This window comes from Oryza brachyantha, chromosome 3 (genome assembly GCF_000231095.2).
Source record: "Oryza brachyantha chromosome 3, ObraRS2, whole genome shotgun sequence".
Taxonomy (NCBI): domain Eukaryota; kingdom Viridiplantae; phylum Streptophyta; class Magnoliopsida; order Poales; family Poaceae; genus Oryza; species Oryza brachyantha.
In genome coordinates, this window is record NC_023165.2 from 12,212,564 (window position 1) to 12,228,837 (window position 16,274).

At 40.3% G+C, this 16,274-nt stretch overlaps 2 protein-coding genes across 17 annotated transcripts; both read right to left on the reverse strand.

The window, feature by feature from the left end:
• Positions 1-741: 741 nt before the first annotated feature.
• Positions 742-14,867, reverse strand: LOC102721059 (heat stress transcription factor B-4d-like). Of its 16 annotated transcripts, none has more exons than XM_015835481.2 (13): positions 14,778-14,867; positions 14,404-14,538; positions 12,382-12,480; positions 11,932-11,983; positions 11,765-11,850; positions 11,137-11,250; positions 9,171-9,657; positions 8,937-9,071; positions 8,704-8,830; positions 7,656-7,795; positions 6,091-6,185; positions 3,176-3,436; positions 742-1,675 (listed from the first exon to the last, which is right to left on the reverse strand). In XM_015835481.2, the coding sequence occupies exons 11-13, from the start codon at positions 6,097-6,099 to the stop codon at positions 1,049-1,051; spliced, it is 897 nt and encodes a 298-aa protein (XP_015690967.2). In that variant the 5' UTR covers positions 6,100-6,185; positions 7,656-7,795; positions 8,704-8,830; positions 8,937-9,071; positions 9,171-9,657; positions 11,137-11,250; positions 11,765-11,850; positions 11,932-11,983; positions 12,382-12,480; positions 14,404-14,538; positions 14,778-14,867; the 3' UTR covers positions 742-1,048. The 16 variants fall into 16 exon arrangements, with proteins under 16 accessions (XP_015690967.2, XP_040377688.1, XP_040377685.1 ...); XM_040521754.1 differs by having other exon boundaries at positions 9,171-9,185; positions 9,593-9,657; positions 11,765-11,983; XM_040521751.1 differs by having other exon boundaries at positions 9,171-9,185; positions 9,400-9,657; positions 11,765-11,983.
• LOC102721252 (CST complex subunit STN1) lies at positions 14,851-16,180 on the reverse strand. The gene is made up of 2 exons (XM_015835491.2): positions 15,965-16,180; positions 14,851-15,364 (listed from the first exon to the last, which is right to left on the reverse strand). The coding sequence occupies exon 2, from the start codon at positions 15,343-15,345 to the stop codon at positions 14,863-14,865; it is 483 nt and encodes a 160-aa protein (XP_015690977.1). The 5' UTR covers positions 15,346-15,364; positions 15,965-16,180; the 3' UTR covers positions 14,851-14,862.
• Between the last annotated feature and the right edge of the window lie 94 nt (positions 16,181-16,274).

The following is a 16,274-nucleotide window of genomic DNA, read 5'->3' on the forward strand; positions in this document are numbered from 1 at the left end:
TGAAAATCAAACGATACCTAACATCACCTCACTAAACTTTGGTAATGCCTGGTGGTTAGAAAAAATGTTTTTTTTTCTTCAACAAAGTGAACAAAGCCTTAATTCGTTTGCCACGTGGGTACTAGTTTCTATTACTTCCTAGTGAGTATGGGCTGGCGCAAATCAGCCTTTTATTCTCCATTTCAGCCCATTTTATCATAGCCCGTTTGAAGCCGACATCTCTGCCGACAGAATCCTCTTCGATGGCTTTTTTTTTTTAATCACCTATGTGCAGTGAGCTGATTAGTTACTTATGTGTCATCACGTGTAGCCAACTAAAAATTTCGATGGCAAGGGAATTCCAACATTGAACCAACCTAGTACCATAATTTCTCTCTCAAAAAATGTGGACTCATTTCGTCAAAACAAAAAACAAAACAATACATATATAGATTCATGTACTTTCTATCTAGAATAGGATTAATATCTTCTAGTGATATAGACAAGCTCTATCTATATATTTGTAGTACTAGAAGATATAACATACTGTGTTAGCTATAGTTTAAAATGAAAAAAAAAAATCTACTCTTCTTCCATCGTACTAAGCAATTTCCTCGGACTAGCTATAGATATCTCAAAAAAAAAAAAGTTCGGCAAGAAAACTTGCTTGCTCTAGCTAGGTCTCATGTGATCACTTATTAATCCATGTCCTCTAACTCGACTACTAATCTAATAGTCTAATAAAGTAATAATCTAACCATATATAGTCCCTTGGGAAAAAAACAAATCAATTCACAACTAGCTAGCTAGTTCTTGCGGATCAATCATGAATATCTCTAATTAATAACAAAAAACCAAAACAATTAAGGACCTGCCTACTACTACTACACACTCATTCCTACATCTACATCTTAGTGACAAAACAATTAAATTCAGCCACATAAAATGCCCGCAGCAAGCTATAGCTACGTACCCCTGCAGGCTGGAGCTACATACCGTACGTACCTGATCACTCTCTATGTACACTACGATTAAGCTACGTATACGTACGTCACAGTGACCGACCGACCTAGCTAGCTTCCCGGCTCGCGACATCTCCTTCCTCCACCAGCTGCGCCCTCCTCTTCTTGCCATGGTCATCCAGCCGGACGCCGAACAGCCGCACCGCCGCGTCGTCGTCGCCGGAACGTTGGGTGGGCGAGGGAGACGGGCCCAGCTCCACCAGCCTGCAGCTGGTGGCCGGCGGCGGCTTGGGCGTACTGGGCGCCGCCGGCTCGACGTGGTTCTGCAGGAAGTAGATGATGTCGTCGTAGAGCTTCCTCATGTGCGCCAGCTCCGACAGCAGCAGCGAGTTGCGCCGCCGGAGCTGCCGGTTGTCCTCCGACAGCGCGGCCAGTAGGTCGCCGCCGCTGACGACGACGTCCGAGGAGGGGGAGCAGTACTCTTCCTGGAAATGGTAGGCCGCTGCCGCGGCTCCAACCGGAGGAGACCTCGTCGTCGTCGTCGTCGTCGGCGGCGGCGGCGAGAAGAGGCTGAGGGGGTAATGCTGGTGCATCGGGAGCGGCAGCAGCGGCGGTGGGTGTGAGCAAGACGACGACGACTTCCTCCGGTGGATCTTCGAGAGGAGGTGCTTGGCGCCCTTCCTGAAGAACTCGTTGGCGAACTCCCACCTGTCAGCCACTATCTTCCTGAACCCCTGCAAAAAAAGAGGCAAAAATTAATATAATCAAATGTTTTCTGACTGATATATGGCTAGTTAATCACGTAAGATTCAAGACAAGAAGCAAATCAACATTGAGATGAGTTAATTTGGAGATAATAAGTACAGAATGAATGAATGAATGAACAAATATGGCCGTAATTGTTGTGTAAATTGATGTGGGAGTTCAGGTACTTGTACTACACAGATGTGCATGCGTAATGTCAATGATTTGTCTGCCAATGATTGGTGCACGAGGGTGTGCATGCATGGTATGAAGTACTCTAGTTTTCTGAAAAAGAAATTGAAATCAAATAAGGGAAGTGAAGAATCATCGATAAAAGTTGCATATATCAAAAGAATTATCCAAATTTTCAAGTCAGTGAGAAGATAAACACAGGTGAACATGGCTGATGGGTTGATGCAAAAATCACCCATGGTTTAGGTACATGACAACATGAGGAGAAGGGAACTAGTATACTTATACTACTCGAAACTAAGAAAATAGCTCAAATGACTCTGTAATATTTCCTTCATCCTTACTGTCAGAAATGTTTTCCTTTATCTGTGAGTGGGACAACTTATATTTGACAAACATGAAAAAAGATGGAAAAAAGCTTAGAAATTCCAAAGTAATTATATTTAGGAAATATATTGAGCAGTCTAAAGTGATAAACAACCATATTTGAAACCGGAGGGAGTAGTAATTATTACTACTAACTAGTTACTGTAATAACTAGTGAGGTGACGAAGAGAGTGTTCTTGGCAACTATTTGGATTTAAATATTAAGAGCAAATCACAAGAACAAGACTTCCATTAATGCATACTGTACTTGTGTTCCTGGAACATAAAAATATGTTCCCTACATGCACACATATATCATCAACCAAAGAACATAAAAGAGAGAACGTTTGATTTGAAAGAAATCTTTTCCATCATTTTCCGCAGACTAGGAAAACGTCGGTAAGATGGACATTCGATCTGTTGTTCAAACCAATGTCCACCCAATCCAATAAACATGCAAATCCAGAAAAAAAGAACAACTTTTGGTCTCTTCCTAGGAAACAAGGAATGGATTCAAAGGATGAAATGTCACCATCAATAAGCAGAACAAAATATACATCAGTTGAATTATTGGAGATCGCCGTTTACTTTTCAGCACCAACTATAAACATCTAGCACTACACGCACTACACGTGAACAACTCTCCCCTGGCTCAACAAACAGAAACATCAATCTAATCAAACAATAACCCCCCATTTAATGCTCAGTTAGAAAGAGAACAGTCAAATTGATAAAAAAAAAACTAGCAACAAGAACTCGCGCCATGTATACATTAAACGATAATCACGAAAAAGAACAGTAGAAACGAGAAGAGGGCGAAAATAAAAATAAACAAAAATAAAAGGTAAAAATGAAAGAGCAAAACATGCAGCATGTACAATGAGTGAAATTGGAGGCATGAGCATGATACATATACATGTAGTAGTGCATACGTAGGTGTTGAGCTGCCTGACGAAGCTGGAGAAGTTGTTGTGCTTGAAGTAGTTGGGGAGGAGGTCCCTGGCGAACTCCGGCGGCCGCCACACCACGAAGGTGGCCCCGTCCTCCCCCCACGACACCACGTGGTCGCTGGACGGGTCGTCCACCAGCTCGTACGTCTTGCTCAGGAACGGCGCCGGCGCCGCCGCCCCCCTGCCGTCTGAGGACACCACCATCTCGCCGCCGCCGCACCTCTCTACCAGGAACGCCATCTCCTGCAGCCAAAACAAGGAGATCGAAGAAGAAGCTTGCCACTCTAGCTAGCTGTTTGCCAATTAAGCTTGCTAATCTACTAGACTAGCTAGCAACTACATGCATCTTGAAGAAGAGCCCCAGTGCCTCACATGCACCACACACACACACAACACACAGCCACACCCGGCTGCCCTTCAAATATTCTCTCTTGTGTCTTGTGGGTCAGTGGCTCACTGCCTGGACACTGAACACACACACACACTCTCTCTCTACCACTTACTGCCTCCTCCCATCTTTATGCATGGATATCTGTGCAAAGCGAACACGAGCGAGCAAGCCGGCCAGTGCAGGGTGCAAGCTAGCTAGATCGATAGCCGGCTCTTCTATCGTTTCCTGGATTATTTGTCCATGTGTGCATGCATGCACAGAGTACAGTTGTTGCTGGGCGATCGATCGAGGCCAGCCCAGCCGGCCTCGTGAAGTTTTGCTGCTGGGGAAACTGTTCAGTGTTTGGTGTAGTACTCCACGTGACAGCTACAGTACGTGCATGCATGCAATATATATACAGGCGTAAACGTGCATATATAGCGTGCTTGCACGTACGAGTACGAGCAGCTAGCTCGATCTTATATATGTCATCCTATTAGTATACAAGTAAGCTCATTTATATTTCATAATTTTCTTAATTGATGAAGCTAAGCAGTCAAACATTGAATTTGTAGTCTTACTATATAAGATTGGCAATACACGTACGTACCTCTCTATCCATAAATTTTATTACGGTTTGTACAAGATAGTATATATGTAGGGCAGGCTTCATACATGCATGAAGACCAAGAGAAAAGTAAGCAATACATGTGACACAAAACAGACTATCAAATCAATGCATGCACGAGAGCCATAAATTCAAACAAAATGCTCGGCAGGAAAAGTAGGGAAAACAAATGCTCCCTCGTCCCAAAAATAATCACTTTTGTCAGATAAACTAAAGTTTATCCCGAAATAAGTGAATACTTGGAGACTTTCAGCCTTATCTTTTTTTTTTCTACTTATGCTTATTTGATAAAATTTAAATTTTCAATCTTAAAGTTGAAGTTGATTTTAAGGGCTTTTATAGTTTATTTTTCAGCCTTAACTTTTAGATCGCTAAGAACACGTATGTAAAACCTTTATTCACAAATTATTTTTTGTTTACAAATATGCCACCAAACAATCACTCCCTTGGAGGAAAGAAAATAGAATAAATATATGCATGCACGATTATCCCATATTTTTATGTTAAATAAATAGATGCATGGAGGTTGTTTTACTTAAGTATTATTTTGTCTGGAATTGGTGAAAGTAGTCACTTATTTTTTGACGAAGTAAATATGAAATTCTATAGCAGCACTGTATTATTCCATAATCCATCTATACAAGAAGCATATATTATAACTCAGTTCCCAAATATAAGTATATCTACCTGTCGAAGTAAGGCTGCGTTCCTTTTTAGATGAAAGATGAAGTATGATAGAATAATTGGTTTTTTAATAACTATTTAATATTATAAATAATGGAATTGGCTACTATACTCTCTATGGTCGAAAATCTACTTTAAAAATGTGAGATGATCAACTTTTATATAGATTTTTTTTACAAAAATACACTATTTAATTTAGCAATCCGGGAAGCACGCACAATAACTGGGTGAAAATAAAACTAAGAATAAGCTATGTAAAAGACCACAACCTAAATAGGGGTACAAACTACTGACTGGAATCCCCATTGTATTTGGTGACCAAATTATTTCTGCACATCTGACTCTGACCTTTGCTACTTGCATTGCTTTATGCAAAGATGTGTTTGTTCGCACAGAAAGAAATTAATACGTACCTTGTGGCGTTGATGAGTAGTAACAAGTTTCAAGGCATACCCGTGACCTTCAGGGCATTTACAGGAACTAAAAGATTAGAAAACAATCCTTTTTTGATGCAACATCAGTTTCCTACTTCTCCCTCCAGCCATTGGAGTATAGTACTGCACCTGCATGCACCGTATGCATGGTGTGATGCAAGGCTGCAGGTAGCTGCAGCTTCCATTAATATCGTATCTATGTGCAAGAGAACAAAACAGTTCTCTCCCCCAACTTGTTGAAATAATGATCAACAATTAAAGTCTCCTCTCGTTTTTTTTTTTTGACATGTATTGAATAATTGCACTTTCACTATGTATGTGTGTGTCCACTTAGAACAACATGAAAATTGATGCATATATATATATATTTCTTCTAGTACTTGGGATTTGAGGAAACGAAACAAAGTTTGTGAAGGTCTTGATTCTGATTCATAAAATCAATGCTAAGGCAAGAGATATAGACAAACATTATGAATAACTGAAAATCATGCATGGAACGAAGAGATGCATGACCTTAATTAGAGAAGCCCATATATATAGCTGGATGCATGTAAAAGCTGAGTGATGCACATTCTGTTGTGCTGCGTGTGCAGCCGTGCAGCACTCAAGCCCATCTCCTCTAGTCCTCGACTCCTTTTCTTCTTTCCCTTTTCCTGTTCTTTCATAGCACCAGTTTCCCTCGGTCAAAATAGACCCAATAGGGTAATATACATGGCACCCCAATTAGACAATCTATTTCAGAGCAACTTTGGTGATGCAGTTAGCAAGTAGCATGCCATACCCTGCGCATCGATGCAGACACAATGCAGACATAGTCTAGTGATCTGAAAGTTGTTGCCAAAGTAGCCTGATCAACTTTAGCTTGAGGGCCAAAACCTACAAGGAATAACAATGGCACCTAAAACATTAAACAAGTCATAAACTAGTCACAAGGAGATGATGAACACATATATATACTACATATATATAATTCTGATAAAAACAGTTTGCATTCTGTAGGGTTGGCTGTGAAGTTTGAATATAATGGAAGATTCTGTTCCATATATGACATGCTGCTTTAATGATGTGTTTGCAGAGGCATTTTATGAGTACATCACATGACCTTTCTCCATCGCACATGTGGCCCACTGCATTTGTGGCCACTAGGCATGTCTAGATTTAGTCTTTGACTGTCTATTATCATGTAATACACCAAGAAAAAGAGAGAGGTGATGATGCGATGGAGATCATCACATAATGAGATGCAAGATCGAACAATACTATGTTGAGTCTTCTATATAACTTTTAGCACAAGTAATATCAGAGAATTTTAGCAGTTACCTTGTGATCCTAGACTTTATTATTTCCATATCATTTTTTAGTGGTGATTCCTTATTAGCAGGGTTATACATAATGAGTGGCGGATTAGGGCATTTCAATAGCATATAAGAAATCCACCTCCATTTCCGCTCTATTGGAGAGGGCCTGAATGCCATAATAATTTATATTTTCTTCTTACACAATTCATTTAAAATTAATCATACTGAAATGCAATTTCTAAGGTTCAACTTTCCACATGGAAATTGTTCCTGTGTTTTCTTTGCTTTGATCGGGAACTGATAATTGATTTCAATCCCTATTCAATTTTATTTTAAATTTTCGAGTATTTTCAACCTAAAATAAATAGCTTGCTATAACAGAGATATTTACTCCATCCAAAAACCATATGACACAGATGCACTGTTCAATGTTTATTCTGGAAGAGCTGATCAAGGGAATGAACAAAGCTCCCGCTCTGCTAGTTTCTTTCACCAACGAAGATCATCACTATCAGGGAAATGAACAAGTTCCCACACTGCTGGTCTCTTTTACCAACAAAGGTCATCACTATAAGATGCAAGATAATAATAGGAAGAAGTACATGGGTCTGTGCAAATAAGAGACGATTTAGTTAGTTAGGGTATGAATTGAGTTCATGCAAGTGAATATAGACACTGCTCATGGATTCATGCATTTTCGTCCTAGACTGTATGAAGAAGAGTGAGCTACGTAGATTGTTGAATTTTAGCACGCATGCACGTAATGTGTAGATTGAATTTAAAAAAGCATTGGATATACATCTGGACTTATTAAGGGAAAGCAAGGCTCAAAGCTGGGCCGGCTATCCAACCACCTTATGGTGCTAGCCGAAGACTCCAGGTCTTTCTTTAGATTGAATTTAAACTTTGCATGTTAGTTTAGTAGCTTATAGCATCATAATCTATCTTACCATATTTTATGATTTTTTTCATAACTACTTAGGTCGCATGCATACAATTAGGTACTAGTGCACCATGCCAGGAGCATGGTTGCCACTCTTGTACGTACCTGATGACTACCTAGAACCGTGTGACAATTGGATGTGCTTCACTAAGTAAAAATCCCTTTATGAACCCGCCAACGAGCCAAGTAACTTTCCTTCCCACTCTAGCTTGATTATGTTTTTTCGCAGAAAGAAGCATCAATCCCTGCAAAAGAATCAGCAACCAGAATGAGGAATGGACCAACTAGAGCCACCATCATGGATCCCAGCACCTGTACAAAATAATGCTTTGCATGACCATTCTCCATCATTACACGATATTTCTCAGGCACATTGGAAGCATCTCTGTATGGACATGTTTTTACAGGTAAATGCAGTTTTCATAAAGGTATGAGCAAGTGCGGTTTGTCCCTGCAAAATTTCATAAATTAAGCATGATAGGATAATATCTGGATATGACCCAAGGTTTCACAATTTTAGCAGCAGGCATGAAAGATTAGCACAATTAACAATTAGGCAACAGTAGTTATTATTTCTGGACTAATGCCATTGTTTAGAACGCAGGAATATAGGGAGAATTTTATAGGAAATTCTCCCTTGGCTCAAATGGAGTTTTTAAAATGGACTTATTCTAGACTCCAGCTTTATTTCACTATTCAACAAAAGAATTATTTTTTTACAAAAAAATTTAAAACATCAATTTTTATTCTTAAAAATAGATTCTCAACAGATGAATGTGCTTCATAGGGAGTTGATGTCTACTACTAGAAGTGGAAGTTAACTAAATCAGTGTGAAATATACTACCCTTTTTTGACTCAGAAATACTTAAAGGTCCATTCTTTTTAAAAATTTTAAATAGCCACAAACAACCTGATAGAGATTTTTATGCAGTAAACAGAAAAAGGAAGAAAAGGTGTTTCAAAGATAGTCGCCTAGCTAGCCAAAGGAGGCTTTTCAGAGAACATTTCCTTCTGCTCAGGAAGAGAGAGGGAGGGAGAAGGAGAGAGACCGAGGTGCATGCATGGGCCAGAGGACTCAGGGTTCAGAGCATTAAGGGAAAACTGATTAAAGTCTGTGTTCATAATAAAGGAGGTGTAAAGATGTGAATTTACCACCCTCTCTTTTCCAAACTCTTACACACCTCACATGTGCATGCTCCCCAGCAACTCTCTCTCATACTGCCATGGGTTGCCTTAGGATACAGACAGGAATGCTTCTGGGCACTAGATTTAGATGTTTCTGCGGTAATAAACAGAGAGTCATCATCTTGTGTCCCACAGCCTTGCAGATGAAAGGATTGCACAATCTCATTCATCTAAACACACATGCCATCATTTTGTATTACCTATCACATTAATGCTGTTAACCAGTTAAAATTTCTTCAACAAAGAAACTTCAGTGTGCATCCAGGTATACCTCTCTCTCCTGTAGAGAAAGGCTTGATGTTCCCTCTCAAAAGCCTTCGACGAAAATCTTCACCCTGTGGAACATAAAAGAGACAAACTTTGAACTCGATATGCTAGGAGGGTGGGAGAGCAACGGGCTTAGAATAGACAATAAAAAGAGAAATGCAACTCACTCGGTCATCCGTAGCCTGTTATAACGTAGCATTGGTAACATCACAGAGTTCGGTGTTATGAAACATGAATGCACAGTATTTGAGTTAGAACAAGCAAAAGGACATCAATTCAGAGGAAAATATAAATGCACAAAATTAATCAATTTTCCGATACCACATGATAATGTAACCTCCAACCCACTAGGCCCAATAACAGTAAACCCAAATTTTCACATCCCTACTCCCCTACCAGGCAGCTGCTGCACTCCTCTTCGCTCAGTCGCATTCGTGATTTTTTAATAATTTTTGTGCTATGAAATTGTTGCTGATTTTCAGTTATAATCGACGCCAAGACCCAATTGCTCGGTCTTCTTCTTTTTTTTTTCTCAAGACTGATTGGTCTTTAGTTTCTAATGACCGAAATGTAGTTGAACACTGAATACCGAGAACAATTTCTTCGGTCCGTCAAATTCCCACCCCTAGCCGTATGGATGTATGAGTATGATACCTGCCAAAAGAAAAAAACAAGTTGTCAGTTGTCACCGCACATGCCACATCAGTTATCTGAATGGGAGGCATGCAAGATACTGGAGCAGCTGGCGAACACATCTGGGCTAACAGAACAAGCCCATGCATGCGGCACACTGACGGCCAGCTCACTAATTATTTCTGCCCATAAATGGCCTTGCTAGGAGCAGTCGATCGAGCAGACATGAGTCCAAGCTCGTGCACTGCACACGTGAGTTGACACCAGGATTCATGTGCATGAAGGTTCCAACACACACCCACACACACATTTAAGCTTAAGCTACACACCAATCTGCAGACCGCAGCTATGCTCTGTACGGTGCAGTCAAGCACTCCCATCTCTGTCTCTCTCTCTCACAGACACAAAATAAAGGCATAGCCAAGGTCTCCGGTGACTAGCCTGTGTGGGTCTCCTGTTTTATCACATGGAGTCACATGCACCAAGGCGCCTCCCCTCTTATTTTTCATCTTTTCATAATCTTATTCATAGAGGAGAACAGTTTTACATGTTTCTGTGTGTATCTGCTGTTTGCCTGGCCTCTGCACCTGAAGCCAGTAATTTCTTTTGTCTATTCTACTGGAGCTATGCGCTGTGGGTGGCTTTGCATAGAGCCATGCAGGCACACAGATCTTTCCAACCTCTTCTTCCCGAATCTAATCATGTTCAGGGGTCAGCATGGCCTGTTCTCTGGAGAAATTGCAGCGCGTTGGTAAGGAAAAAGGATACCCACACTGGCCTAAAACTATGAATGAATCAATCACATACTATACTCATGTTTAACCCTTTGGAATCAGAAAAAGGGAAGTCTAAAATTGATAGCTCCTACTCAGTGTTTACACTCAACATGCATGCACAGTTTCCTAGGAAGAAGGAACTATAGAGCATCTAACGGCTTAGGTTTCACCAAGGAGAACTAAGCTGAAGTTGATCGTGTAGTGCCAGTCATTTTTTCAGCATTTAAGCGAAGGGGTTAGCGAAAGAAGCAATCACAGTCATATGATTTATGACCTTAATTAGTTTCTTAAAAATACAAAACATTAGACGGATATAATTAGCAAGAGGCAGGGATATATCCTTGAACTTCAAGATATAAAGAGGAGCTACTATACAAAACTTGGTAGATAGTCTTATGAACACTTTAGCCAGAAGAAAAAAGAACACCACAGACACAGATACGTTACTCCCAACGTTTCAGAGTATAAGACTTTCTAGTTTTACCTAGATTTATATAGATATTAATGAATTAGACATATATATAAATTATATATATTCATCAATAGATGAATCTACGTAAAGTTAGAAAATCTTATAACATAAAAGAAAGGTAGTACCAGTTTAACTCAGAGCAGTTTTAGCAAAAGCCACATCTTATTAAGGTCAAAACATTTTTAATAGGACTCCAAATAAGTCGTTTATATGACCTCAAAAGAAATAAAGGGTGAAGACAGCTGCACTTACCAAGCGTGGATCCCATCATGCAGTCCTCAACTGTTCTCTGATCTAATTTTCTAGCCTCCTGCTAATACAAGTACCAGGTAAAGTAAAGGTCACACGATTCACCAGACTTGGTCCCTAGAGAGATAAAATATCTGGTCAACTTCGTGGCACATGGTCTGATTCTAGTTCAAGGTCATAATAATACATTTCCCTTCAAGCATTTGTGGTGTTCATTATGATGCATAAGCACACATAGTGGCTGTGTTTATGGATTCTTATATCATAGACTTGATAGTCTGTTCACCCTTGTATTCCTGATCATGCATTTCTTTACTCAAATATGTAGGAACTAAACAAAAGAAGTCCAATATTAATGATCCAATATATCATGGAAAACATATAATTTCCAATCGGACAGGTTCTCTATTTTTCAGATCTCACATTAAATAAGTACAGTAAAAAAAAGGCTAAAAGCCTAAAAATATGATGTGATCAATATACCAGACAACATGTGACCGGTACACTGGCATGTTAGAAGGACAATGTAGAAGATGGGACAATTTAGTAGCAACAAAATAACATGGTATGCCTATAGCGTGCTAAAAGTGAAGCAGTAACCAGTAAGGAAGTGCATATGCAGGGAATTAACCAAGTGACTGAAGAATGTTGCTAGCAATGATTGTCCTAGCGAGCTCCTCTTTTGAGATGCCTCCCTTGATGTGGTCTCAGTAGATTCTGATACAAACGTTTAGATCTCCATGGATAAAGCGGGAGAGGAAAGAAGAGGAAAAGCAAATGAGAATCATTAGAAATTACCAACTTTCTGAACACAGTGGGTCCACTCCGGAATCAAAAGTAGTCAAATGGCCTATAAAGATGAGGAGTTTTCTAAAAGCTGTGGCTTTACACTGTTACTCTTATCTACCAAAAGAATGTTGTCTTAAACATGGTGTTGGCTAAAGGTGGAGGTTGTCTTTACAGTAAAAAGAAGCAATGCATTACCAATGACAAGGTGAAAAATGCCTTTAAGAATGCAGGATTTTCTTGCAGCTGCGCCTGATAAAATAACAGCTGAATACTAAAGTCACATGATAGCATGGTCAAATGTGCAGATACTCTTGAAGTAAAAGCTACTGGCATACTTCCATAGTTTAGTGGACCATTCGTACTTTCTTTGTCAAGTCGCTTATGTTTTTTTTTTAATTCAAATTAACTAGGAAAACATAAAACAGAGGTATGCACATAGGTTATAGGAAACTCAAGTACCTGGTTATATTCGTGCAATGCAGTCCGAAAAGAAGCATAAATCCAGAGTACTGGTAGATTCCTCCAGTACCTTCGTTTGGTCCAAGGGATTTCCCATACCTGCAGAAAAGCAAAAGTGACTTTTGAGTTTAAAGGAAACATGGACTTGCATCGGATTGTCACTATCAGGAAAACCAGAAGTTATAAAGACTCAAATTTGAAAGGATGGCGCTTCTTTTCACACAATCCAAAAAAGGGACAAAGGATCCAAAGAATAATGTGATACAATAAACTGTTGCAACATCAACAATTTTAGTATCAAACCATATCTATATGCTTAAGTCTTACAAACATTCATTAAATACCGTGTTACCTCTGTAAATGACAATCTGGTCACTACAAATTGCGAAATGGATAATTTAGAAGCTAAAGGAATTCCTTACTTACCACTGAATCATCATATATTCTTGTGTGTGTTTTAGGTGCCAACAATGCATTCCTAAACCACTGAAACCCCAAAAGAAACTGCATTGGGCCCTTGACCAACTTGAGCTCTCAAATCATGCTGATGATGGATCCAAATTACAAATGAGCACTACATAACTAATTTATGATATCACGGCTATTTGATTAACATAGGAAACAATGAAAAATGGTGACATGGCACAGGTTAAATTGGGCAACCATCATAGTCAGGCCTCTCAAGTTTGACTGCCTCTCATCTTTCAATTACTGTGGCTATAATTTTTTGCTTGTCAGTTACAGATATATATGCATGAGTTAATCACAATCTGATAATTCTTCTCTTGATTTGAAGCATAAAAAGTGAAGCTATTTATTCCAGAGAGTCATTAGGATGAATGAACAACATCTCAACTATAATTGCCATATTTTTTCGGACAGCCATGAGTCACTAAATATTTAGTTACTTCCTAGCAAAAATAAACAAGATCATCTATTAGTTATTTAGTTATCACCACAAAAAGCCTTAATCGATCACCACAGTAAGTTTCTGCGCTTAACCGTTTGTTGTCAGAGAACATAACTGATGATCATACAGGTTTCACATGGAAATGCAGTAATCCTCAGTCTGCACTTTAACCTCAGCACAAAAAGTATATAACAGTTTATAGCAAGAAATGGAGCATGTTTACAACATTACAGCAAGAAATTATGCGTACCATGCTGAGGATGCTCCAAAAGGTCAAACTACAGTAGGAATTGCCAAAAAAACTACAGGATTTACCGAATGTAAAGTACATCATTGAATATAATAACTATGTTTAGCTAGTACAGCATTAGAAAAAAGAGAACTAATTGAAAATTGTGTTTGATTCTAACGGGGTATTGTGTGCATGTATATAGCATATGGAATGCATCATAGGAAAAGAAGATGTGCGGTGTGAGTTGGCGGAATTCTTCGCAGACAATATCATTAGTACCCTGTCCGATTCTCTGCGTGCATGAAGAAAAGGCCATCAATTCGTCTTCTGTTCTAGTGCTCTCAATTTGGTACCTTTGCTCACAGAATAGGCACTAGAAACCAATGTATCTGTAGTGCACTCTTCTACTTTTTGTGTCATTGCAATCTTAGTATGAGTCTACACTCTAAAGAACTGCAATTTAAATGGTTCTCTTGTTCTTTTACTTGCTTCTCTCTGGCTGTTTTTATTTGGTTCTCACTAATTCCTATATTCCTTTCCTATCACAGTATTATCTTACTGAAGAAGAACTGGTCACCTTCAGACTTGTTTAAGGTGGTGTATCCGGGACAACCAAAAGATCCATGAAACAAAGACTATCATTCTATCATAAGTTGCAAGTCAAATCTCTATCTTCAACAGGCACAACCTCTAGAAGCACATAAGCTTAAGGCTTCACCCCCAGAAAGGCAGCCTTCATTGTTCCCATGAGCCATATTAACATACAACATCTGTATCTTTGGTTGCTTTGCATCTTTTTCTTGAATAGCTGGTTCTTATTTATGTACATAAGCATTAAAACTTTGAGAAGTTGCTGAAGATGCATTGTAAAGTACCTTACCAGCTGATAATGTGGTCACCCATATTCCCTCCTGCTCAGCTTGATCCTAAGCATAATGGCATATGCATTGAGTCAATGGACATGATGCTGCAGTTCACAATTTATAAAATCTATCTGTCTTGTTTGTCAGTTAACCTGCATTGAATAACTTGGTCAAACAAGCTGGTTTCAGTGAAAAAAAGAATCAAAATGGCATAGCAGCAACATTGCTGGCCCAAAATGGTCTCCTGCCAGTAGAAGCTCAAGTATTCGATCTAAAGTTCTAAACTAGGCGCAAACAAGTGAACAGTCCTGATACTTAAATGGGTGTAAATCCAACAGAGTGAACCCAAAAGGAATTTAAGCTTGTCGTATGCATTACTAGATTATCTTACAGTTGGATCTCCAGCAATTCCATAAAGAAACATCATAGAACATATTCGGAACATTGCATTGGATGAACATCCTCCAAGGTGAGCCTCAAGCAGAAGGCGGCTGCAGATCATAACACTCCTTGGCCATGTGGACACATTGCAACCAATGTAACACCTCCACATTGGGGTCCTTCTCCAGAACCACATCTCTAACAGCAATCTGGATGGCACCACGGTACAAGACAATCCTGCCTCGAACCCTCAACAGAGTGCCCAGGCTTACCAGCTCGGACATCTTCAGTGCCATCTCTGCAGTTGGATCAGAATCCGATGCCCTGGATGAAGAATCGTTTGCATTCAGGTACTGGTGGTTCAGCCACAGGATGCATGGTACACATCCGGTGCCATCATCCACCAGAAAGCGGAGGAACTTCTCCCTGCGATCACGCGAAACCACGACCCCGACAACCTCCGCGCGAGCTACTGTGCGGCCGCAGCGAGCAAACGAAGGCGGCGAGGTGTGCCGGGAGGCCAGGGAGAGAAGATCCGCAGCCAAGAGCTTGACGTGCACGAGATGGAGAGAATCCATGCCGGCCACCTACTGAATCCTGGAAGAGAGATGCAGGTTGAGACTGAGGAATCGAGAAGGATTGAAATCAACAGCAATACTATTATCAATGAGCTGTGGCTATGCAGGTGCAGCTCTCCCAAAATCCTAATAATTGGCTTGTATAACATCAAACATTTAGTGATCGTACAATATATATCATATAAAACACAAAAATATTAAAATTGAGCCTAAAGTCATATTTCATTGAATTGATCACCACAGATGAAACATGTAAAGGATGAAAAATGATAAAATAATTAGAAAGAAAAATTTTCTTACAATGAATGTAACCAAGCAGTCATTCAAATATTGAGAGCTGAAAATGTATGGAGTATCGTTAATCCTAATGGTATAATTAAGGTTAAAACATTTTACATTGTACAAAACGAAGACTAATAGTTCATAAAACATTTTACATTGTACAAACGAAGACTAATAGTTCATACTTTAGTTTTAGTACGCACCGCCCCCGTCAGCTAAAATCTTGGAGCAGTACATCACGTTACATCCACATCATGAATTCACGATTAAGGACTATTATTTGGAGCAGTACATCAGCTAAAAAGTGCAGAGGAAGTAAGAAGAGATCGATGAGTACTTGAGGTCTTGAGGGATTGCAGGATTGGTCCGATCGAGGCGGCGGACGGAGTGTCGGAGTAGCCGGCGGACGCCGCACGGGCGGAGGAGAACGCGGCCGGCTGGGCCACCGGCCACCGGCCACGTGCCACGTCAGTCTGTCGGTGCCAGCTGCCACTCACCGGGACGCCTGCTCGTTGCGCCGCCCCCCTCGGCCCTCGCGGACTCGTCGCCTCGCCGCGCGCCGCCCCCTGCACCGGCGCCGCAACCGCCGGGCGCCCGCGCCGTCTCCGTGCGCCGCCCCCCCCCCCCCCCCCCCCCTTGGCTCTCGC